This window comes from Palaemon carinicauda, chromosome 40 (genome assembly GCF_036898095.1).
Source record: "Palaemon carinicauda isolate YSFRI2023 chromosome 40, ASM3689809v2, whole genome shotgun sequence".
NCBI classification, from domain to species: domain Eukaryota; kingdom Metazoa; phylum Arthropoda; class Malacostraca; order Decapoda; family Palaemonidae; genus Palaemon; species Palaemon carinicauda.
In genome coordinates this window covers 40,538,478-40,563,098 of record NC_090764.1, presented here as the reverse complement: position 1 = coordinate 40,563,098, position 24,621 = coordinate 40,538,478, and the positions used below count along the sequence as shown (strand labels likewise).

General features: G+C 46.4%; 1 protein-coding gene across 1 annotated transcript in view; it reads right to left on the bottom strand.

Annotated features, from left to right (window-relative positions):
- LOC137631721 (protein downstream neighbor of son homolog) overlaps nt 1-24,621 on the bottom strand; it is a 131,148-nt gene that overhangs the window by 69,390 nt on the left and 37,137 nt on the right. The window contains exon 4 of the mRNA XM_068363607.1: nt 11,699-11,812. Within this exon, the coding sequence (XP_068219708.1) occupies nt 11,699-11,812 (114 nt within the window). The remainder of the gene's footprint in view (nt 1-11,698; nt 11,813-24,621) is intronic.

The following is a 24,621-nucleotide window of genomic DNA, read 5'->3' as shown; positions in this document are numbered from 1 at the left end:
TGACATGAGGAACCTTAGGACCACGTCTAAGTTCCATCCAGGAGTTGCCAAACGACGTTCCTTAGAGGTCTCGAAAGACTTAAGGAGATCTTGGAGATCTTTATTGTTGGAAAGATCTAAGCCTCTATGTCGAAAGACCGAAGCCAACATGCTCCTGTAGCCCTTAATCGTGGGAGCTGAGAGGGAGCGAACCTTTCTCAGATGTAAAAGAAAATCTGCGATTTGGGCTACAGAGGTACTGGACGAGGACACAGATGCTGACTTGCACCAGTCTCGAAAGACTTCCCACTTCGACTGGTATACTCTAATGGTAGAAGCTCTCCTCGCTCTTGCAATCGCACTGGCTGCCTCCTTCGAAAAGCCTCGAGCTCTTGAGAGTCTTTCGATAGTCTGAAGGCAGTCAAACGAAGAGCGGGGAGGTTTTGATGGACATTCTTTACGTGGGGCTGACGTAACAGATCTACCCTTAGAGGAAGACTTCTTGGAAAGTCTACCAGCCATCGAAGTACCTCGGTGAACCACTCTCTCGCGGGCCAGAGGGGAGCAACCAACGTCAACCTTGTCCCTTCGTGAGAGGCGAACTTCTGCAGTACCTTGTTGACAATCTTGAATGGTGGGAATGCATATAAGTCCAGATGAGACCAATCTAGGAGAAATGCGTCTATGTGTATTGCTGCTGGGTCTGGGACTGGAGAGCAATAGATTGGAAGTCTCTTGGTCATCGAGGTGGCAAAGAGGTCTATGGTGGGTTGACCCCAAGTCGCCCAAAGACTCTTGCACACGTCCTTGTGGAGGGTCCATTCCGTAGGAATTACCTGACCCCTCCGACTGAGACAGTCTGCTAAGACGTTCAAGTCGCCCTGGATAAACCTCGTTAACAGGGAGATGCCTCGATCTCTTGACCAAATGAGCAGGTCCCTTGCGATCTCGTACAGCGTGAGGGAGTGTGTGCCTCCTTGCTTGGAGATGTACGCCAAGGCTGTGGTATTGTCGGAGTTGATCTCTACCACTTTGTTTCGAAGGAGACTTTCGAATTTCATCAAGGCCAAGTGGACTGCCAAAAGCTCCTTGCCGTTGATGTGCATGCTCCTCTGACTTGAGGTCCACAGACCTGAGCATTCCCGACCGTCCAGGGTCGCACCCCAACCCAAATCCGACGCGTCTTGAGAATAGTACGTGGTTTGGGTTCTGAACTGCTAGGGAAAGTCCCTCTCTCAGACTGATATTGTTGTTCCACCATTTCAGGCATGCCTTTACTGGTTCGGAGACCGGGATTGAGACCGTCTCTAACGTCTTGTCCTTGTTCCAGTGAAAGGCTAGATGGAACTGGAGAGGCCGAAGGTGTAGTCTTCCTAGCGAGACAAACTGCTCCAGGGATGATAGAGTTCCTACTAGACTCATCCAATTCCTGACTGAGCACCGTTCTCTCTTCAACATTAGTTGGACTTTGAGCAGGGCTTGTTCTATTCGGGTGGCAGACGGAAAAGCCCGAAAAACTGGACTGCGAATCTCCATCCCTAAATACAGTATAGTTTGGGATGGAATCAGCTGAGACTTTTCTAGGTTGACCAAAAGTCCCAATTCCTTGGTCAGATCCAATGTCCAATGAAGATCCTGCAGACAGCGATGACTGGACGAAGCCCTGAGAAGCCAGTCGTCCAAGTACAGGGAGGCTAGGATTCCCGATAAATGGAGGAATTTTGCCACATTCCTCATGAGCCTCGTAAACACGAGAGGAGCAGGACTTAGGCCAAAGCACAGGGCCCGAAACTGGTATACCACATTCCTGAAAACAAACCTCAGAAACGGTTGGGAATCTGGGTGTATAGGAATGTGGAAGTACGCATCTCGTAGGTCGAGAGAGACCATCCAGTCTCCCTTTCTGACCGCTGTTAAGACTGACTTCGTGGTCTCCATAGTGAACTTTGTTTTCGTAACAAAAACGTTGAGCGCACTGACGTCTAGCACCGGTCTCCAACCTCCTGTCTTCTTGGGGACTAGGAAGAGACGGTTGTAAAACCCCGGTGATTGAAGGTCCGAGACTTTCACCACCGCTCCCTTCTCTAGCAACAGAGACACTTCTAGGTTTAGGGCTTGTCTCTTTGACTCCTCTCGGTACCTGGGAGAGAGGTCGATGGGAGTTGTCACTAGAGGAGGTTTGCGTACAAACGGAATTTTGTACCCCTCTCTGAGCAACCGAACAGACTGTTGGTCTGCGCCCCTCTTCTCCCAGGCCAGCCAGAAGCTCTTCAATCTGGCTCCTACCGCTGTCTGAGGCTGTGGGCAGTCAGACTCTGCCACGTGAGGACTTGGCTCCTCTCTTCTTTCCTCTCTTTCCCTCGGCACGAGTACTTCCCCTGCTGGGAGCTCTGCCACGAAAGGGCGGGATAAATCTGGATGCCGGAGTCTCGATCCTGGGTCTTACAGCAAAGGATGTAGAAGGAGTCCCTTTGCGAGCAGAGGACGCCATCATGTCATGGGTGTCCTTCTGCACAAGCGAAGAAGCTATGTCCTTAACTAATTGTTGCGGAAACAAAGACTTTGATAAGGGAGCAAAGAGCAGTTCTGATCTCTGACAGGGAGTAACTCCTGCCGAAAGAAAAGAGCAAAGGGACTCTCGCTTCTTTAAGACTCCCGACGTAAAAGAGGAGGCGAGCTCATTGGAACCATCGCGGATGGCTTTATCCATACATGACATTATCAGTAAGGAAACATCTCTATCAGCCGACGAGATTTTCCTACTTAAAGCTCCTAATGACCAGTCAAGGAAGTTGAAAACTTCAAAGGCCCTGTATACGCCTTTCAGCAGATGGTCAAGGTCCGAGGAGGACCAACTAATCTTCGAGCGTCTCATGGCTAGGCGGCGGGGAGAGTCTATGAGGCTTGAGAAGTCACCCTGGGCAGAGGCAGGGACTCCCAAGCCGAGAACTTCTCCCGTGGCATACCAGATGCTCGATCTAGACGAGAGCTTTGACGGAGGGAAGGCAAAGGCCGTCTTCCCCAAACTCCTCCTGGTATCCAACCAGTCGCCTAAAAGTCGTAAAGCTCTCTTGGAAGAGCGAGAAAGCACTAGCTTAGTAAAGGCTGGCATGTTAGCAGGTAAGCCTAGAGCAAACTCAAACGGTGGCGAACGAGGAGCAACGGTAACAAAGTGATCGGGAAAAAGCTCCTTGAAAATTAACATGACTTTCTTAAAGTCCATTGAAGGAGGAACCGTTCTAGGTTCGTCTACATCCGAAGGATGATCATCATGATGAGGGTCAGCAACGTCCTCATCTGAAGGATCTTCATCCGACAACTGCTGAGTAACAAGCAAAGGGGTTGGCAATGCTTGACACGCAGAGTCCACACGCACTGGTGCATCAGTAGCAGTCCAGGACGCTACGTCATGTAACTGCTTAACAGCCTGACTGTCAACAACAACAGGAGCGGGAGGACGCTCGACGTCAACTCGAGAGTGTTTTGACTGCCTAGACTGAGCAGTCAAAACAACTCTAGACTGCGGTGGTTGACGCTCAGCGTCAAAACAAGTCAACTCCGCTGGTTGGCGAACGTCCTGAACGTCAACAAGAGCATTAGGAAGTGGCTGAACGTCCATATGCGGCTGAAAGTCAACACGTGACTGCATCGAGTGAGGCTCTACAAAGCGTGATTGACGTGACTTAGCAACGCCAACGTCAACAGGACGAGCAAAGGCTCGTTTTGGCGGCTGAAGGCCAGGATCTCGATTAGCTAAGCGGCGAGGATCATCGTGAACCTTTTCAGCAGAATAGTCTTCCATAAGGGAGGCGAGCTTGATCTGCATGTCTTGCAGTACAACCCATTTAGGATCAACGGGAATGGGTGCGGTAAAAGACGGGGTTAACGTCTGAGACTGCACAACCTTGCCTACACCAAGACTCTCTGAGCCTGTGTAACGTTGCTGCTTAGGCGGCGAGCAGTCTTCCGATGACTGTAAAGGGTCAGAGCTGTCCCAATGGCTACAACCAGGACGCTGGACCTGTCTTGAAGGGACCGACTTTCGCTTCAAGGGCCTTGAAACCTTGCTCCACGGTTTCTTATGCGAAAAGCCTTCGGATGACGAGGAGAAAATGGTCTCTCTCGTCTTATGGTAGGGGCGGTCTTGATGAGACACGCCTGTTACCATAGAGGGAACGTCTGTTCGCTGATCAAGGCCTCTCGAACCCATAAGTCGTACGACATTACTTCTCCCCTGGGCTTGGGAGCTTGCAAGAGGTCTCGGACTAGGCGAACGACAGGCACGAACAGACGAACCCTCGGTCGCAACACTGAAAACACTTTGCGCACTAATCACTTTCCCACGATTTTCCGCTGTGGCACTCTGACACTTTAGCTCTTTAACGTCCGCCATGAGTTGATTACGATCTGTAGCTAACGACTCAACTCTTTCACCCAAAGCATGAATGGCACGTAACATGTCCCGCATTGATGGTTCCTGAGTGCCAGTAGGGGGTTCAGGCACAACCACTACAGGGGAAGGATTAGGTTCAGGGGCATGGGGAGAGGAAAAATCTACTGATCTAGAGGAACTCCTCCTCACCCTATCTCTCTCTAGCTTACGAGAATATTTGTCATATTCGAGCCAATCAAATTCCGAAAGGCACACGCATTCCTCACACCGATCTCCTAATTGACAGGTTTTACCCCGACAATTAGAACACACAGTATGTGGGTCGAGAGAGGCCTTTGGAAGACGCCTATTGCAATCCCTAGCATTACACTTACGAAATCTAGGAACTTGAGAAGCGTCAGCCATTTTGAATTAGTCAAAGAAAGTCCAAAAAACAATCCAAGTCATCAACAATTAAATCTGTTCAAAAAAGAGTTCAAGAGTTTAAGTTGAGGAAAAACACCTGCACTGCGAAAGCTCAAACCAAAATGAAGTACTTCACCAAGTCTGTTGAGAAAACTCCAGGTTATACAGCGAGTAATGATACGTCTTGTCGTTAAGGCCGACAGAGAAGAATTGAGGCTTGTTTACATGCATATGCGGTATCTGGCCGATAGTTGGCGCTGGTGGGCACACCCGCAACCTTCATAGCGATCGCTCGCGAGTTTTTGTGTGTTTTTCTGTCGAGCCGCTGGAGCAGCAGCTATTATATATTCACCGGCTAAGTTAAATATTTAAAAATACATTTTTGAACATACCCGGTGGATATATATATAGCTAACGTCTCTGACGTACGTCAGAAAATTCAAAACTCGCGGGCAATCATAGATTGGGAAGCTAGGTGTACTATTAGCGCCACCACTCGCCAGGATACTGGAACCATTCCACAAGTCCTCAGGTCTTCTCTGCCCATAGGTCTCTAGAGGGGCGGAAGGGAGGGAGTTTAATTATATATATCTACCGGGTAAGTATGTTCAAAAATTTATTTCATAATGAAAATATCATTTTAAAACATTAGACTTAGCCGGTGGATATATATATAGCTGATTGACACCCTTGGTGGAGGGTAAGAGACCAGCAGTAAACAACATAGGAATATATCTCAAGAGTTTTGATAACAACAAACTTGAGGGTTCATACCTGATAAGGAAGCTGACTTTTATGATTCTCTGCCTCATTAATCCGCTATCCTTATGAAGCCCAGCGATCCACTCAGGGGGCTGAAAGACCTCTAGGAGCTGTCATATCTGGGGTGAACACCCCTATGACAGGACCTCAACCAATACCCTGTATCTGGGCGCTCTCAAGAAACAAGTTTGACCACCCGCTAAAATCAAAAGATTGCGGAAGACTGTCCCAGTCTCCACATACAACCAAAAAGACAATAGTTTCAAGAGAAGAAAAAAGGTACAGTATTAGGATTAGGGGAATGTAGTGGTAGAACCTTCACCCACTACTGCACTCACCTCTATGAATAGTCCCAAAGTGTAGCAGTCCTCGTAAAGAGTCTGGACATTCTTTAAATAATGTGAAGCGAACACAGATTTACTCCTCCAAAAAGTTGCGTCCATAATGCTTCGTAGGGATCGATTTTGCTTGAAAGCCACTTTAGTTGCCACAGCTCTGACTTCATGTGTTCTTACTTTCAGCAATCTTAGGTCAGCCTCACCGCAGAGAGCGTGAGCCTCTCTAATCAAGAACCTGACAAAATACGATAAGGCGTTCTTTGACATCGGTAAGGAGGGCTTCTTGACCGAACACCATAAGGCTTCAGACTCGCCTCGTAAATTCTTGGTTCTGTCTAGGTAAAATTTAAGAGCTCTCACAGGGCACAGGACCTTCTCTATCTCATCACCAACCATATCTGACAGGTTGGGAATCTCAAAAGATTTCGGCCATGGATGGGAAGGATGCTCATTCTTGGCCAAGAAACCAAGTTGCAAGGAGCATACTGCCTTTCCAGTAGAGAAGCCGACGTTCTTACTGAAGGCATGAACCTCACTAACTCTCTTCGCAGTCGCTAGACTCACTAGAAAAGTGCCTTTAAGGTGAGATCTTTAAAAGAGGCTAAGTGTAAAGGTTCAAATTTCTCAGACATAAGAAATTTCAGGACAACATCCAGATTCCAAGCTGGTGTCACTATCTGATGTTCCTTGGAAGTCTCGAAGGACTTGAGAAGGTCTTGAAGGTCTTTATTGTTCGAGAGGTCTAGGTTCCTGTGCCTGTAAACCGCAGCCAACATGCTCCTGTAACCTTTAATGGTAGAGGAGGAAAAGTTACGTTCACTCCTAAGGTGTAGCAGGAAGTCAGCTATTTGGGCTATAGAGGTATCGGACGAGGAAATTGAGGTGGCTTTGCACCAATCTCGAAACACCTCCCATTTGGACTGGTAGATCCTGATGGTAGAGGATCTCCTTGCTCTGGCAATCGCTCTAGCTGCCTCCTTCGAAAAGCCTCAAGCTCTCGAGAGTCTCTCGATAGTCTGAAGGCAGTTAGACGAAAAGCGTGGAGGTTTTGATGGAACTTTTTCATGTGCGGTTGCTGGAGCAGATCTAACCTCATTGGCAGGCTTCTTGGTATGTCCACCATCCATTGAAGTACCTCGGTGTACCATTCTCTTGATGGCCAGAGGGGAGCAACCAATGTCAACTTGGTCCCTTCGTGAGAGGCGAACTTTGGTAGGACTTTGTAAAGGATTTTGAAGGGGGGAACGCATACACTTCCAGGTGAGACCAGTCCAGCAAGAACGCGTCGATGTGGACCGCCTCTAGATCTGGAACTGGAGAGCAGTATGTTGGAAGCCTCTTCGTTCTCGAGGTTGCGAATAGGTCTATGGACGGACGTCCCCATATCCGCCATAGTTTCTCGCAAACCTCCTGATGCAGAGTCCATTCTGTGGGAATGACTTGGCCTCTTCTGCTGAGGCAGTCTGCCATCACGTTCCTTTCTCCTGTATGAACCTTGTTAGTAAGGTGATGTTTTTCTCCTTCGTCCAAACCAGAAGCTCCCTTGCAGTGAAGTAAAGGGACTGCGAGTGGGTCCGGCCTTGCTTGGAGATGTAGGCTAATGCTGTGGTGTTGTCTGCGTTTACTTGCACTACCTTGTTTCGGATTAGTCTTTCGAAACTTTGAAGGGCCAAAAGAACTGCCAGAAGCTCCTTCTGGTTAATGTGAAGACTCTCCTGGTCTTTGGTCCATAGACCCGAGCATTCTAGTTTGCCTAGTGTTGCTCCCCACCCCAAGTCTGAGGCATCTGAGAACAACACATGGTCTGGGTTTTTGTGTGCTAGAGAGAGGCCCTCCTGAAGTCTGAGAGTGTCGTCCCACCATTTCAGGTAACTCTTGACCGTCTCTGGAAGCGGAATAGTCACTGCTTCTAAGCCCTTCTCCTTGTCCCAATGATGGTCAAGGAGAAACTGGAGAGGGCGAAGATTGAGTCTCCCTAGGGAAACAAACTGCTCCAGTGACGAGAGTGTTCCCAGCAGACTCATCCACTTCCTTAAAGAACAAATGCTCTTCCTTCGGTAAAGACGAATCTTTATAAGAGCTTGTCCTAGTCATGTGGGCGATGGAAAAGCCCGAAAAACTAGACTCCGTATCTCCATCCCCAAATAGAGAATTGTCTGAGATGGGGTCAGTTGAGACTTCTCCTTGTTGACCAAGAGACCCAACACCTTCGTTAGGGCCAAAGTCAATCTAAGATCCTTCAGACAGCGATCGAAGAACGACGCCCTGAGTAACCAGTCGTCTAGGTATAGGGAGGCTCTGATACCTGTCGAATGCAGGAAGCTCGACACGTTCCGCATGAGTTTCGTAAACACAAGAGGGGCGATGCTGAGACCGAAGCAAAGAGCTCGAAATTGGAAGACTTCCTTCCCGTATACGAACCTTAGATAGTGTTGGAAGGTCGGATGAATCGGGATATGGAAGTATGCATCTTGGAGGTCTAGAAAGACCATCCAGTCGCCTTCCCTTACTGCTGCTAGCAGAGACTTGGAAGTCTCCATTGTGAACTTCAATTTCAGAATGAACGCGTTGAGCGCGCTCACATCCAGCACTGGTCTCCAAACCCCTGAGTTCTTTGGAACTAGGAAGAGGCAGTTGTAAAAGCCTGGAGACTGGTGGTTTAGCACCTTCTCCACAGCCCCCTTTTTTAACAAAAGGGACACCTGTAGGCGCAAAGCTTGTCTTCTTGCGTCCTCCCGGTATCTGGGAGAGAGATCTATCAGCTCTTGGACTAGAGGGGGTTTCTTTACAAAGGGTATTTTGTACCCCTCCTTCAACAAGAGGACGGACCACTGATCTCCTCCTCTTCTCTCCCAAGCCTGCCAGAAGTTCTTCAATCTGGCCCCTACTGCTGTCTGAAGTTGAGGGCAGTCAGACTCTGCCACGACATGATCTAGCTCCCCTCCTTTTACCTCGTCTTCCATCAGAGCGAGAGTTGCCTCTGTTGGAGGCTCTACCACGAAAGGGAGGAATGAACCTCGATGCAGGGGTGTCCACCTAAGGTCTGCCGCCTGAAAACGACGAAGGCAGCACCTTGCGAGCCGTTTTAGATACCAGGTCATGGGTGTCCTTCAAGGCTAGCGATGAAGCTATTTCCCTCACAAGCTCTAGGGGAAAAAGCGAACGAAAAAGTGGTGCAAACAAAAGCTCCGACTTCTGGCAAGGAGTAACTCCCGTAGCCAGGAAGGAGCACAACGTCTCTCTCTTCTTAAGGACACCCGCTGTAAAAAGAGCAGCAAGCTCATTAGATCCATCCCTTACGGCTTTGTCTACGCAGGACATAATCTGAACCACAGACTCATTATTACTAAAAACAGACACTCTCTTACTCAAGGCTCCCAATGCCCAGTCTAGAAACTTGAACACTTCAAAGGCACAGAAAACGTCCTTGAGCAGATGGTCGAGTTCCGAAATGGTCCAAAAAATCTTCGCGCGTCTCATGGCCAAACGACGAGGAGAGTCTACCAGGCTTGAGAAGTCCCCCTGGGCAGAGGCAGGTACTCCCAAGCCGAGAACTTCTCCTGTCTCATACCAGATGCTCGAACGAGAAGCAAGCTTAGCTGGGGGGAAGGCAAAGGCTGACTTGCCAAGACTCCTTTTGAACTGCAACCAGTCTCTCAGCAAACGCAAAGCTCTCTTAGACGACCGAGAGAGCACCAATTTAGTAAACAGGGGAGCCTGTGTAGATGTCCCCACGGTGAACTCTGAAGGAGGAAAGCGTGATGCAACAGGCACAAAATGTGAAGGAAAAACTTCCTTAAAAACAGTCATAATCTTTTTAAAATCTAAAGATTGTTGCGAGGATCTAGGTTCCTCTTCCTCTGACAAGGTATCCAAAGGTACAGCTGTGGAAAGGGGATCATCCACTTCCTCCTCAGAAAAAAATTCATCCGGAAGCTCGACGTGCTTGCGAGGCGGAAAATCAACAAAGTGTCGGAAACTGTGTAGAACAGCTTGACAGCCTGCATCAACCTGTCGATGGGTAGCAGGAAGAGAAGGAAGATCGACGTCACGTCGGGGCTGCATCGACTGATGTTCAACATCACGTCGAACCTGACGCTCGGCGTCACGTTTGGCAGCATGCTGAATACTGGGGGTCACGTCAGCGAGACGTGAAACTTCACGCTTGGAAGCATGATGAGAAGGGTCACACTTATTAGAACCGCGACGCTCCACAAGCGAGAGTTCCTGTCGTTCATGGGCTGGACGGTAATACTGCATGAATGAGGAAAGTTTCATCTGCATGTCCTGCAGCATGCTAAAATTAGGGTCAGTCACAAGTGTGTCAGAGCGTGACTTCGGTAACGTCTGTTCCGCAACGTCATTGATGACAACGGGAGCAACAGCACTCACGTCACGTCTGGAACGTCCAGACGAAACCACAGAACCATGACCCTGCAAAGGGGTCTCCGGAGCAACCATACCAGACGTTATAAGGGGACGTTTGGCAGATGTACCTTCATCTGATGAAGGCAGACATTCTGGACTACTCTAATGACTGCAGCCAGGACGTTGACTTTGATCTGAAGGGATCAATTTCCTCTTGAGAGTCTGGAATCCTGACGCCAGTTTTTTCTACTGACGTTAACATCATCAGAGGATGAGGAGAACTTAGCCTCACCTCTCCCATGATAAGGGCGATCGTTACGTGCAACGTCAACCGCAACTTGTGAGGGGACGTCTGTTCGTGGGTTATAACCTATCGTTCCCTTTCGTCGTTTGACATTCCTTCTCCCAGGGGTTGGGGAGCTTGAAAGCGGTCTCGGACTGGATGAACGACAAGTACAAACAGACATACCCTCCGCAACACTGAACACATTCTTCGCACTTTTATCACTAACACTGGCACTTTTCAACAATTTAACGTCGGACATTAGCTGGTTCCTGTCCGTAGCAAGCGATTCGACCTTGGCACCAAGGGCATGAGTCGCCTTCATCATGTCCATCAGTGAAGGCTCGTTAGTGCTAGTAGGGGGTTCATGGACTACCACTACAGGGGAAGGAATACGTACAGGTACATGGGGAGAGGAGAATTCTCTAGAGTGAGAAGAGCTTCTCCTAACCCTCTCTCTCTAACTTACGAGTGTACTTCTCATATTCAAGCCACCCGGTATCAGATAGAATAACACACTCATCACATCAATCCCCTAACTGACATATTTTACCTCTACATTTGTTACAAATTGAGTGGGGATCAATCGAGGCCTTAGGAAGGCAGGTCTTACAGCCTTTCACACATTTCTTTATACACAGGGGAAGGGTCGGCCATTTTGGAATATCCAGAGAGAGATCAAACAAGCAGGGGTCAAAAATAGTAAAATCAAAAAGAGTTTCAAGAGAAGTCGTAAGAAAATCCAACCAAGCGAATGCCATTAACCAAAAAACAAGTACTTCACCAAAGCTGTAGAAAACAGGAGGTTATGCACGAGCATGAAAGTTCCAATGTTGTCGCCACAGCGGCAGAGAAGAACTGAGGACTTGTGGAATGGTTCCAGTATCCTGGCGAGTGGTGGCGCTAGTAGTGCACCTAGCTTCCCAATCTACGATTGCCCGCGAGTTTTGAATTTTCTGCCGTACGTCAGAGACGTTAGCTATATATATATCCACCGGCTAAGTCTAATGTTTAAAATTTTAGTTTTAATAAGTATTTCACGAGGGAATAATGTACATCAATGGGAAACTAAACATCCATCAAGTCACATATATATATATATATATATATATACACCATAAAGAATAAGAATAATAACACATTAAGTTCTTTGACTGAAAAAATACAAACCTTAAAATTATGTTTCCAAGGAAGAAGCTTGGGGGATCTGAAACGGATTTTTGACTTCAAACTCCAGTCAACAGCTAACTTATGTGCCCAAGTTTGTTTGGATGTACTATCATCCTGCAAAACAAAGTGAATACAGTATATTTCATTAGAGCAGTGGTTCTTAACCTTTTTTGGTAATAATAAAAAAAAATCCTGTCCATATTAACTATGGCAACCTATACTCTTGTTCATATTTTGTTTGAAGATAAAGTAATTACGCTTCCAGAAATGTGAAGCAACAAAGTTTGAATGTTATTTGCAAGCTCAAACACATATCTAAATCATTAAAAAGGTACATAACGACAACAGGTGAGCGCTGGCAAGTAGACACTCACTGTCCGATCAAAGACTCTTCCCTTTTGACTTTTGGCTCAGGACAGAGGAGTGGTTGAGGAGGGAAGTTTAACTTTAAATGACTAAGGTTTGTAGAGCTATGAAAATACACATCTTTCAAAATATGTTATTTGTTTCCATGAATATATAAACCTTTCATCCTTTGAAATAGGAAAATTCACTCATTGGTGGGTGGGAAGTCTCTAAAAGCTAACTTGTTAGTTCTTTTTCTTTCCTAGAATATGCCAATCTCTCTTGTCCTGTACAGGAGCAAGGGAGATAACCGCTGCAACCTCCTATCAAACCATCATATGGATAAGTAGGCTAATAAGGCCTGGCCAGTAGTTGGTTAAATACTGTACCTGGTTCACGATCAATGAAGAAATCTTTCTACCATGAAGGGGAGATGCAATCTGGAATAAACTACCTTGTGCAAAGTAGCCAATGGTTAGGTATTCATTATTCATTACACCAACCTCCCAATTGTAAAGGGATGATGGAGTAGAGCTACTCCTTTCAAATCCAGTCTAAAAAAGGTGTTCAGAAATGTAGCTTACCAGAATTAATGTCAGATCCAGCATGTAACAGTACCAATGCTTTATCCCCAAGTGAGGGGAAGGAAAGAAGAAGCGGAGGAGCCAGTTATTCTACCTTTCCTCCAGACCTACAGCAAACATCTTAGCATAGACAAAATGCTTCCTGTCCCGTAGAGAACCTGGACAGGATAAACAGCTACTAGAGCTGCTGCTACAGGGCAAGAACAAGTGTTAAGAAACTTATGGGTACGCTCCTTTGAATAAAAGGCTGTGAAGATTGTGATACTTCGAAACTCCTTCATCCGCTGTCTAACATTAAGATTTTTTGGAGTCTAAAGTAGGATCAATACTCCTGACTTCAAGGCTTTTAGTTTGAGTTGGTACCTAGGCCCCCTCAAAGGTGGAAGCGTATGCTTTTGATCATCTCACGAAACCAAAAAGAGTGTATTTAGCCATTCTTTGTTGGCTCTGCTAATGCTAAGGGAGTCTCTGAAACTCAGGCCTGAGATGTTAAGTCCTCTTTAGAAAGCACCAAAGAGCCCTCACAGGATGTAAAACATCCACTTGATTTTCACTAACACTTCACGAAGCAAGGATACTGACAAGGTCTTGAACCATGGTCATGTGTCGATGAGTTCTGAGTTTGGTCACAATTTTGGGAAAAAAACTAAGAGACCTTCTTCTAACCTAATTTGATAAACATGAGAGTCCATGCAACATGTCAACTCTTTTCATAAAAGCAAAAAAAGACAATCTTGAGAGTTAGAACTCTGTCTGATGATCTCCGCAAATGTTAATACAGGATGCACGTAATAGACTTGCAAATATGGATCACATTCCACCCCAGGGACCTAAGGTTCCACGATGGGAAAGACCAGTCGATGTTCTTCACAAGCATAGATCACTTCCCCAAGGAAGAGTAATTTATCCTCTTCAATCAGAAGACAAGGCTCAGGGCTGAGCAGTATCCTTCCCCAGTTATGACTAAAAGGTGCTTCTTTGAAGATCGATGAGTAAATCCATAATCTGTGCTGAAGATGATAACAGCTAACTGGGAGGAACCAAGTTTATATCAGACCTGGCATGAACAGTACTTGATTGATTTTATTATGAATCAGACTGAAATGAGGTTAAGGCATAAGCTTCCCAAGATGTACAGTATCTGGTTGAGAGCTCATGGCATGATTCACTGGCAAGATGTATCAGCTTTGTTAATTAGCAAAGAAGTAAGGTACCTGCGCCCCTTGCATATTGGCGTAAGCTACTACAGCATTTTTTATGCTCACCAGCACTAGCACTACCGAGTGCTTCCTCAAACTTTCATGGAATGCTTGTATCTCCAAAAAGTTTATGCAAATGCATTTTTTTTGCTGCTGATCACACACCTAAGGCAGCCATGTTACACAAAAGTCTCATTCATCTGACTCATCTAAGAACAGTTACATATCAGGAGGTGGAGGGTCGAAAGAGACTACCCTACAGTACTGAAGTTTCCTTAATACAACTAAATAGGATTGATCCTCTAACACCACTAGAAGGAAACTCTGGTGGAGATGCTAGAGACTCCTTTGAACATCTACTATGCACTTTCAATAAAATAACCTGGATATCTGTTTATTTGACATGTTAAAGAAAATTTGGAATTTTTCTTCAATGTATTCTGGGCACTGCTAAAAGCTATAAAAAAAAAAAAAAAAAAACTGACGAGACCCCCTTTAACAATAAAAAAAAAGTGCTTCTTTTTACATTATACTGTAGTGATCTTTTAAGTAGGGTTCTAAGTTTCTTTAAGAATTTTGATATTAATGTTATTTTTTACTTTTCATGTACCCTGAAAAATATATCCTATTTTAAAAGTAATTTGTACAGTAGTTATTTTGATGGCCGCAAGTGAGAGGTGGTTTTCCCTGTGAAGAAAGACAAGGAAAATGCAATCTGTGCTAAAGATGCTCCCACTGGAGAAGTACCCTTTCTACAACTCCACTGTAGGGGGACCTCAGGAGATATCCAGACATCTGTGCAGTGCCTCGAGACACTGGATAGAATTTACCATAATTCCCAGATCATGGCTAAAAGCAAGATGATCCCAATCCTCAATCAACTGCCTCTCCAAAGAGGCCAGGATCAAACAATTGCTGAGATACATCAGGAGATGCATCCCTCAGAAGCAGGCCCTCACCAGAGTCTTGAACTGGTACACTGTACCATACAGAGAGAAGAGGAGGTACTTTCAAGAGGTCTAATGTATGGGAATTTGAAAGTACGCATCCTTCAGATCTACCGAAAGCATGAAGTCTCCCTCTTTGATGGAAGACAGCACAGACCACACTGTAACCATCCTGAACTTCATTGGACAAACTTGTTCAACGGAGAGAGGTTGATGACCAGTTTCCAGTCCTCCATCGCCTTCTTCCATCAGAAAAAGGCAACTATAGAAGCCCAGAGATCCGTCTTGAATGAGTTTGAGAGCGTTCTCCAATATTCCTTCTACCTCTACCTGCAAGGCTAAGGCTTTCGCAGATATTGAGAGATCAGACAGGAACTTGATCGGAACAGGAGATACTGGGGAGCCATTGGTTCAGAAAGGAAGTAAATAGCTGTCCTGAAGGACACTCAATATTACCCAAAACTCAGCCCATACCTGTCAACTGTTACACATCCTACATGAGAATCGTGCATCTTAGCTTAGTGTCACACACCCAAGCATGGTTACCAAAACCTCATGCTTTGACAAAATATTTGGGAACTATGTAAATAAACTTGTGCAGCATATATTGTATTCATAGCCATGAGAGTTACAGTTAAGAATAGTTGCTTTGATTTCATTGACTAAAAGGACAATGTTGACAAGGGACAAGCGTCTTACTAGGTAGTAGGTTGGCCAGGGCACCAGCTACCCGTTGAGATATTAATGCTAGAGTTATGGGGTCCTTTGATTGGGCAGACAGTACTACATGGGATCCTAGTCTCTGGTTACACTTCACTTTCCCTTTGCCTACACATATGCTGAATAGTCTGACCTGTTCTTTATAGATTCTTCTCTGTCCTCGTACACCTGACAACACTGAGATTACTAGACAATTCTTCTTCACCGAAGAGGTTAACACTGGACGGTAATTGTTCAGTGGCTATTTTCCCCTTGGTAAGGGTAGAAGAGACTCCTTAGCTATGGTAAGCAGCTCTTCTAGGTGAAAGGACATTCCAAAATCAAACATTTGTTCTCTAGTCTTGGGTAGTGCCATAGCCTCTGTACCATGGTCTTCCACAGTCTTGGGTTAGAGTTCTCTTGCTTGAGGGTACACTCGGGCATCCTTGAACGGAAAGATGGAAAAGCCTCAGTTTTGATCAAGGGTTCATCTGAAGAAACTTCCAAGATCAAGAAGGGCGATCTCTTGGGGAAGGTGTTCACCATGGTAATGGTGGATGCTCCTCTATCCTGCCTGATAGCACAGGAGCGTGACCTGACTCCTGAACCGAGCGTATTGGAAGAGATAGACAATCTGTCTATCTCCAACGAACTGGACTCTTCTCAGAAGAACCAGTTTTGTGAAATGCTTTGACATCATCTTCCGGTCATCAGTACAGGTGATGATGATGTGGGAGAGTGCTCAAGCACACCAGTACGCATCCACCTGTATGACGAGACGCCCATTTATCAGAGAGTTCGACGGTTTGTCAAACCCGTCGCTGACGCCATCGAGGAACAGTGCAAGGAGTTGCATGAACTGGGTATTATTGAACCCAGCATCCCTCCTTGGTCTTCACCCATTGCTCCAGTCCAGAAAAAGGACAATAGTATACGGTTATGTGTGGACTACCGTAGACTGAATAAGTTTCCGATGCCTAACATGGCTGATTCCGTATTTGAACTTCAAGGAGTCAAATACTTTACAACCCTTGACCTGGTTCGTGGATACTACCAATTACCGTTGGCAGAGGACAGTAAGGAATACACGGCTTTCTCTACCGCCTTTGGAGACTGGCAGTTTAGATGCTTATCGTTTGGATTGAAAAATGCACCTGCAGTGTTCCAGAGAGAAATGCAGAGTATTCTCCAGGAGTTCCCGAAAGCCAAGGTGGTTGTCTACATTGACGACATCTTGATACTTGGGTCTTCTTTCGAGGAACACCTGAAACTGGTAGAACGAGTTTTGGCTACTCTCAAGAAGCACAGACTCAAGATAAAACTCGGGAAGTGTTCTTGGGTTCAAGCCGAGGTCCAGTATCTTGGTCATCTGGTTGGACATTCTGGTATGCGTAAGCTACCAGAATACATCCAGAAAGTGGAAGACTTCCCTAAACCGACCACTGTGCGTGAGCTACGGGGATTCCTAGGACTGGTCAACTTCCAACGGAAGTTTATCCCCATGTGCTCACAGATAGCCATCCCATTATCTAGGACGAAAATCCCAAGGGACTAGGAAATTGAAGTGGACTGCAGAAATGGAAGGTGCCTTTGTGCGTTTGAAGGAACTGATCAAGGAGGACATAATGTTGTCATACCCTGACTACTCCGCTGATGCTAAACCCTTGGAGTTGTTTGTCGACGCTTCGGGTGAGGGTGCTGGGGCTTGTTTGTGCCAGGAGTCCTCGAAGCATCCAGGGGAGCGTCAGGTGATAGCGTACGACTCCATGACTTTCCTTGACTGCGAGACCCGTTACTCTACCATTGAGCGTGAGTTGGCTGCTCTGTGATGGGGAGTGAAAACCTTCAGGGCCTTCCTCTATGGTCAGTTCTTTGTGATCCATTCTGATCACCGTCCCCTGATGTACCTTCATGATATGAAGATGGTGGACAGTCGTCTAGCACGGACACTGGAGGACCCGTCCGAGTTTAACTTTATTGTTAATTACTGTCCAGGTGATCAGAATGGCGCAGCTGACTGGTTATCCCGCTGGCCTGCATTAACTGACTGTCTGTTTGCTACAGAACCCAGCACTCCCAAGTTGCCTACTGGACTGGCCTTGTATAAGGAGGTTCGTGGTGGTCCAGATTCTCTCATCAAATCCTTGGGGCTAGTCGTGAACTGCTGGACAGAACGGTCAGGTGTCGCAACTGACTCTCCGCTGAAAGGAGCCAAGCTCCGGGATGCCTTAGTTCAGCAGTTTCTGAAAGACGCCGGTCGACTAGGCTTCAAACTGGACAAGACCAGCAGGAACAGGATCAAGGCAAAGAGATTTCCATGTACAGTCCCAGCTCTGGAGTTGCTCTTGGCAACATCAAAGTCATTGAACCTGGAAATCTGGGTCCATCAGGGTCCCACTTGTCCCGTAGTCTATCGTGATCCATCCGTGACTGAGCCTCAGTGTGTGCATCTTCAGTGTCTGTCTGGAGTGCATTTTAACACTCTGATCGAGCTCCGCAATTACGTCCCTCCAACTGACGTGATTCTGGGCCATAAGGCGGAGGTAAAATCTTGTGTTCCTGACGCTGAGGGCTTGATCACTAATGATCAGGAAGCGCCGGAGGATTGTCCTGTAATCCAGTACGTGGCAGAAAAGGCACCTCGTCAGTCCAGTTGTACCCATGTGTCTCAACACTCGGCAGTAGGTATAGTAATGATGCAGGAGACCTTATTTTGTGCTCTTGTTGATACAGGAGCACAGGTTTGTCTAGTAAGTGAGTCTGTACTGAGCCAACTTGGCATAGAGTACCAGGTACTGTCAGGAGAACAGCTAGAGGGGTTGACTGGTTCCTGCACCTGCATTCTAGGCTACGTCCAGTTAGAGGTGAAGTGTCCTTCTGGGTGGAGGCTACCGGTGTTTAACTATGCGGTTGTAGCTGTCAAAGACATTAACTTTTATTTTGTTCTTGGTAGGAATATACTGGACGCAGCCTACCTGACACTGGATTCACCCCGAGAACAGTTGGTGTATGACCACACTACTGTTCGTCAGTTGTCTCCCAAGGTACTCTCAGTCTCCTCCCCGCATACCGAGACCACTGTTATGAAGGTGACTGATCCTGAATCTGCTCAGGGAGTATTCTCCGGAAATGCTCTTCTGTCCTTTAGTCAGGTGCTACCTCTGGCCACAGTCCGCAAACCACTACAACCTCTTCCCTTCAGAGCATAAGCTTACCACTGCACCGGAGGCCACGATTGACACTGGGCACAAGGGGATGTCTGCGAACAAACATGCACCCAACACAAAGCTCAGAGAGAGTGCAGATCTACATCTGTCTCCGACATGAAGTGGCTGCAGGGTCCACCCCATCAAACACAAATTTCTAGTTTCCATTCTATATCATCAATAACCAAAGCACAGTAAGAGAAAGAGTTACAGTTGGAAGAGTGCTGCAAGCACATGTGAACAGCATAACGGTCAAAGCAAAAGTGAAGAGAGAGAACCAACTGAGAGGGGGTGGGGCCAGGGCTTTGCCCCGCACCTGCTCTAGTCGGATAATTACTCTTTATCCACTTCCATAACAGATTCCAGATGCACCAAAGAAATCTCCCACAATAAAGGACAAGGGTTTGTATGTCATGTATGAACAAGTAGAATTACATTATTTCCATGTCAAATATATTCCTGGTAACATAAATGAATTATAATCCTAAACCAAAGTTTCTGACCTTACCTTTTCTTCCCCATCTTTATTCTACTGAATAAGATTACTCTCCACCTCAATATTTTGTATCATGGAAAATTAGATATTTTACGTGCAAATCGGCTTTCACATTCTTTATCATAAATAATGTTACTTATATGGTAACTAACATCTATTTGTATTATCTGTTCTGATATTTTCCTATTTGGGTAATTTTTTCTTATGATTTCTCTTCTTAATACAATCTAATCAACGTCATGATGTTTGATCAGAAACCTAGTTCTCCCTTCTTTCTAAAACCTATTTTCACAATTTCTATGAAAATTCCCCCGATGTTCATAGTACTTCTCTCTTGAAGCTATTCAAATGCCAACGTCTACCGTAACATTAAAAAAACTTCCATTTTTCTGTCAAATGCCTACCCCTCTAGTTAAGCATTGAGTTAATCTGGCAGTTGATGGTAAGTATCTAGACATGGGAATGTCATAGTTCAGTTGTTTTGTCTTTTCAGTTCTCTCCAATTGAGTGTCTTTCTCTCAGAATATCCTGTGCACCTTCAAGATAAGGTTATTTCTCCACCATCAGAAAATTACCAATTCTTAGATGTACAGTATTGGCTCTGTAAATTTCCACACTTATCAACTCCAAAATACAGAATTTTAAAACCACTTTTACTTTTCCTACATCTAGCAACTATCCATTTAAGAGAAATTTCTATAACTTAGGGATTAATTCCCTTTTTTAATATACAGTAACTTCATTCTAACAGCAGATAAGTAAATTTCCTGTGATACTGGACTTCTGACACAAATAATATAAAAAAAGGGGGAAAAATGTTATTTTCATTAGTAAAATAAATTTTTGAATATACTTACCCGATAATCATGTAGCTGTCAACTCTGTTGCCGACAGAAATCTACGGTCGGGATACGCCAGCGATCGCTATACAGGTGGGGGTGAACACCACAGCGCCATCTGTGGTCAGGTACTCTAGTACTTCTTGTCAACACCACCTCAATTTTTTCCTCGGTCCACTGGTTCTCTATGGGGAGGAAGGGTGGGTCAATTAAATCATGATTATCGGGTAAGTATATTCAAAAATTTATTTTACTAATGAAAATAACATTTTTCAATATTAATCTTACCCGATAATCATGTAGCTGATTCACACCCAGGGTGGTGGGTGGAGACCAGCATACATGTTAACACAGAAGCTAAGTATCCCGTATTTTATTTTATTAGTTATTCAAAAATAACATAAAATAAATAAGTACCTGGTAAGGAAGACGACTTGAACCGTTACTCTGCCTTTATTAAGTACGTCTTTCTTACTGAGCGTAGCGGTCCTCTTAGGATGCTGAACGACTCTTAGGTGCTGAAGTATAAAGGGCTGCAACCCATACTAAAGGATCTCATCACAACCTTTAACCTCGGCGCTTCTCAAGAAAGAATTGACCACCCGCCAAATCAACAAGGATGTGGAAGGCTTCTTAGCCGACCGTACAACCCATAAAAAGTATTCAAGAGAAAGGTTAAAAAGGTTATGGGATTATGGGAATGTAGTGGCTGAGCCCCCGCCTACTACTGCATTCGTTGCTACGAATGGTCCCAGGGTGTAGCAGTTCTCGTAAAGAGACTGGACATCTTAGAGATAGAATGATGCGAACACTGACTTGCTTCTCCAATAGGTTGCATCCATAACACTCTGCAGAGAACGGTTCTGTTTGAGGGCCACTGAAGTAGCCACAGCTCTCACTTCATGTGTCCTTACCTTCAGCAAAGCAAGGTCTTCTTCCTTCAGATGAGAATGTGCTTCTCTAATCAGGAGCCTGAATAGGTAAGAAACTGAGTTCTTAGACCTTGGAAGAGAAGGCTTCTTGATAGCCCACCATAAGGCTTCTGATTGTCCTCGTAAAGGTTATGACCTTTTTAGATAGTACCTAAGAGCTCTAACTGGGCAAAGTACTCTCTCCAGTTCGTCCCCCCCCAAGTTGGACAGGCTTGGGATCTCGAACGACTTAGGCCAAGGACGTGAAGGAAGCTCGTTTTAGCAAAAAACCGAGCTGCAAGGAACATGTAGCCGTTTCAGATGTGAAAACTATGTTCCTGCTGAAGGCGTGGATCTCACTTACTCTTTTAGCTGTTGTCAAGCACACGAGGAAAAGAGTTTTTAATGTGAGGTCCTTAAAAGAGGCTGATTGGAGAGGTTCAAATCTTGATGACATAAGGAACCTTAGGACCACGTCTAGATTCCAGCCTGGAGTGGACAACCGACGTTCCTTTGAGGTCTTAAAAGACCTAAGGAGGTCCTGTAGATCTTTGTTGGTGGAAAGATCCAAGCCTCTGTGGCGGAAAACCGCTACCAACATACTTCTGTAACCCTTAATCGTAGGAGCTGAAAGGGATCTTACGTTCCTTAGATGTAACAGGAAGTCAGCAATCTGGGTTACAGTGGTACTGGATGAGGAAACTGCATTGGCCTTGTACCAGCTTCGGAAGACTTCCCCTTTAGACTGATAGACTCTGAGAGTGGATGTCCTCCTTGCTCTGGCAATCGCTCTGGCTGCCTCCTTCGAAAAGCCCCTAGCTCTTGAGAGTCTTTCGAAAGTCTGAAGGCAGTCAGACGAAGAGCGTGGAGGTTTGGATGTACCTTCTTTACGTGAGGTAGACGTAGAAGGTCCACTCCTAGAGGAAGAGTCCTGGGAATGTCGACCAGCCATTGCAGTACCTCTATGAACCATTCTCTCGCGGGCCAGAGCGGAGCCAACCAACGTCAGCCGTGTCCCTTTGCGAGAGGCGAACTTCTGAAGTACCCTGTTGACAATCTTGAACGGCGGGAATGCATACAGGTCGAGATGGGACCAATCCAGCAGAAAAGCATCCACGTGAACTGCTGCTGGGTCTGGAATCGGAGAACAATACAACGGGAGCCTCTAGGTTATCGAGGTAGCGAACAGATCTATGGTTGGCTGACCCCACAGGGCCCAAAGTCTGCTGCAAACATTCTTGTGAAGGGTCCACTCTGTGGGGATGACCTGACCCTTCCGGCTAAGGCGATCTGCCATGACATTCATATCGCCCTGAATGAACCTCGTTACCAGCGTGAACTTTCGATCTTTTAACCAGATGAGGAGGTCCCTTGCGATCTAGAACAACTTCCACGAATGAGTCCCTCCCTGCTTGGAGATGTAAGCCAAGGCTGTGGTGTTGTCAGAGTCCACCTCCACCACCTTGTTAAGCTGGAGGGACTTGAAGTTTATCAAGGTCAGATGAACCGCCAACAGCTCCTTGCAATAGATGTGAAGTGTCCTTAGCTCCTGATTCCATGTTCCCGAGCATTCCTGTCCGTCCAAAGTCGCACCCCAGCCCGTGTCTGATGCGTCAGAGAAGAGACGGCGGTCGGGTTTCTGAACAGCCAAAGGTAGACTTCCTTGAGAAGAAAGCTGTTCTTTCACCACGTGAGAGTAGACCTCCTCTCTTCGGAAACAGGAACTGAGATCGTCTCTAGCGTCATGTCCTTTATCCAGTGAGCCGCTAGATGATACTGAAGGGGGGGAGGTGGGGTCTCCCTAACTCGATGAACAGTGCCAGCGATGAAAGTGTCCCTGTTAGACTCATCCACTACCTGACTGAGCATCGGTTCCTTCTCAGCATGCTCTGGATGCAATCTAGGGCTTAGTATATCTTTGGGGCCGACGGAAAAGCACGAAAAGCTCGACTCTGAAGATCCATACCCAGGTAGACAATGGTCTGGGATGGGACGAGCTGGGACTCCTCAAAATTGACCAGGAGGCCCAGTTCCTTGGTCAGATCCATAGTCCATCTGAGAATCTCCAGACAGCGACGACTTGTGGGAGCTCTTAAAACCTAGTCGTCTGACGGAGCCGGACACAAGATCATGGTACTGCTGCACAGTCTGTGAACTGTCAACCATGGGGAAGCGAGGAAGTACAGTGACAACCCGAAGCTGTCTAGACTGTCTGGGTCGTACAGACAACTCCTTATCGGGTTGCTGAGGTTGCCGCACTGCGTCACAACAAGACACTTCTGCTGGTTGTTGAACGTCTTCCCAGTGACACACTGACTCCGTAAACAAAAAATCCTCTAACAAGGACTAAGCTTGGACTGCATGTCTTGCAACACAGCTCAAGGTCTATGGGAGCAGGTGTGGTAACAGACGGGGTTAGCGACTGAAGTGGAACCATTACCCTCCCTGGAAGCATGCTATGCTTAAATAAAAGTCCATAGGAGGCTAAGCAGCTAAAGGCTCCTCTCCAAATGACAGAGTCCTCAAGGGAAAATCAGAAGGAGGGAGAATAGCACTTTCTCATCTACAGGAACCATATCCGAGAAAAGCTAAGTTCTCTCAGTGAGGGTTTCACTGGTGCAAAAGCAGCAGACTAGAAGGCAACGTTATGAAACTGCTTGACAGTCTAGAGAGTTGGCAACAACCAAAGATGTGTGACTGAGAAGCATGCGGTAAGGTATGCAGAGCATGCTGTATGTAGAGCATGCTGTAAGGTAAGCAGAGCATGTTGCATGGCGTGCGGCTTATGCTGCATGGGATGAGGCTTATGCTGCATGGCATGAGGCTCATGCTGCATGGTATGAGACTCATGCTGCATGGGATGAGGCTCAAGCTGCAAGGGATGAGGCTTATGCCGCATGCGTTGAGGAGGATGCCGCATAGTATGAGGCTCCTGCCTCATGGGTTGAGGCGGTTGCCGCATAGCATGAGGCTTTTGCCTCATGGTTTGAGGAGGATGCCGCATAGCATGAGGCTCCTCATAAGCATGAGGCTGCCTCATGGGTAGAGGAGGATTTTTTAAAGAAATCTGAACCTGACACTAATCTAGCTGTCCGAGGATTTACCTGGTGAGACATCAGTCTCTTTACCAGCGAGTTTTACCAGATTTCCCCGGGCCACCACGTGACACAATTGGTAGTAATTCATTCAAATTACCCCTAATGAGTCAATATGGATAAATATCAACACAACATCGTGTTCAAAATAGAAATAAATTTCTACCTCATACTTGGGATCGAACGCTAGCCCCTTCTAATGAAAGGCCAGGTCGAAACCAACCATGCCACGAGAGCCCATTCAAGAGTTGAGGTTCTTGCCTCAAGAGTGGAGGTGGCTGCCGCAAGAGTTGAGGTTGCTGCCTCAAGGATGGTGGAGGTTGCCGCAACGCAAGAGGTTGCTGCATAGCGCTGGTATCTGGCAACTCCCAATGCGGCAGCTCACGCGTGGAGGTAGGTTGAGGAACCTCAACATCATACGTCTGGCAGGGTGGACTGCGCAGAGGTGGAGTTGAGGTTGCTGCCTCGAGGATGGTGGAGGTTGTCGCACCGCAAGAGGTAGCTGCCTCGAGGATGGAGGAGGTAGTCGCAACGCATGAGGCTCCTACCTCAAGGGTAGAGGAGGTTGCTGCAAAGCATAAGGCTCCTGCCTCAAGTGTTGA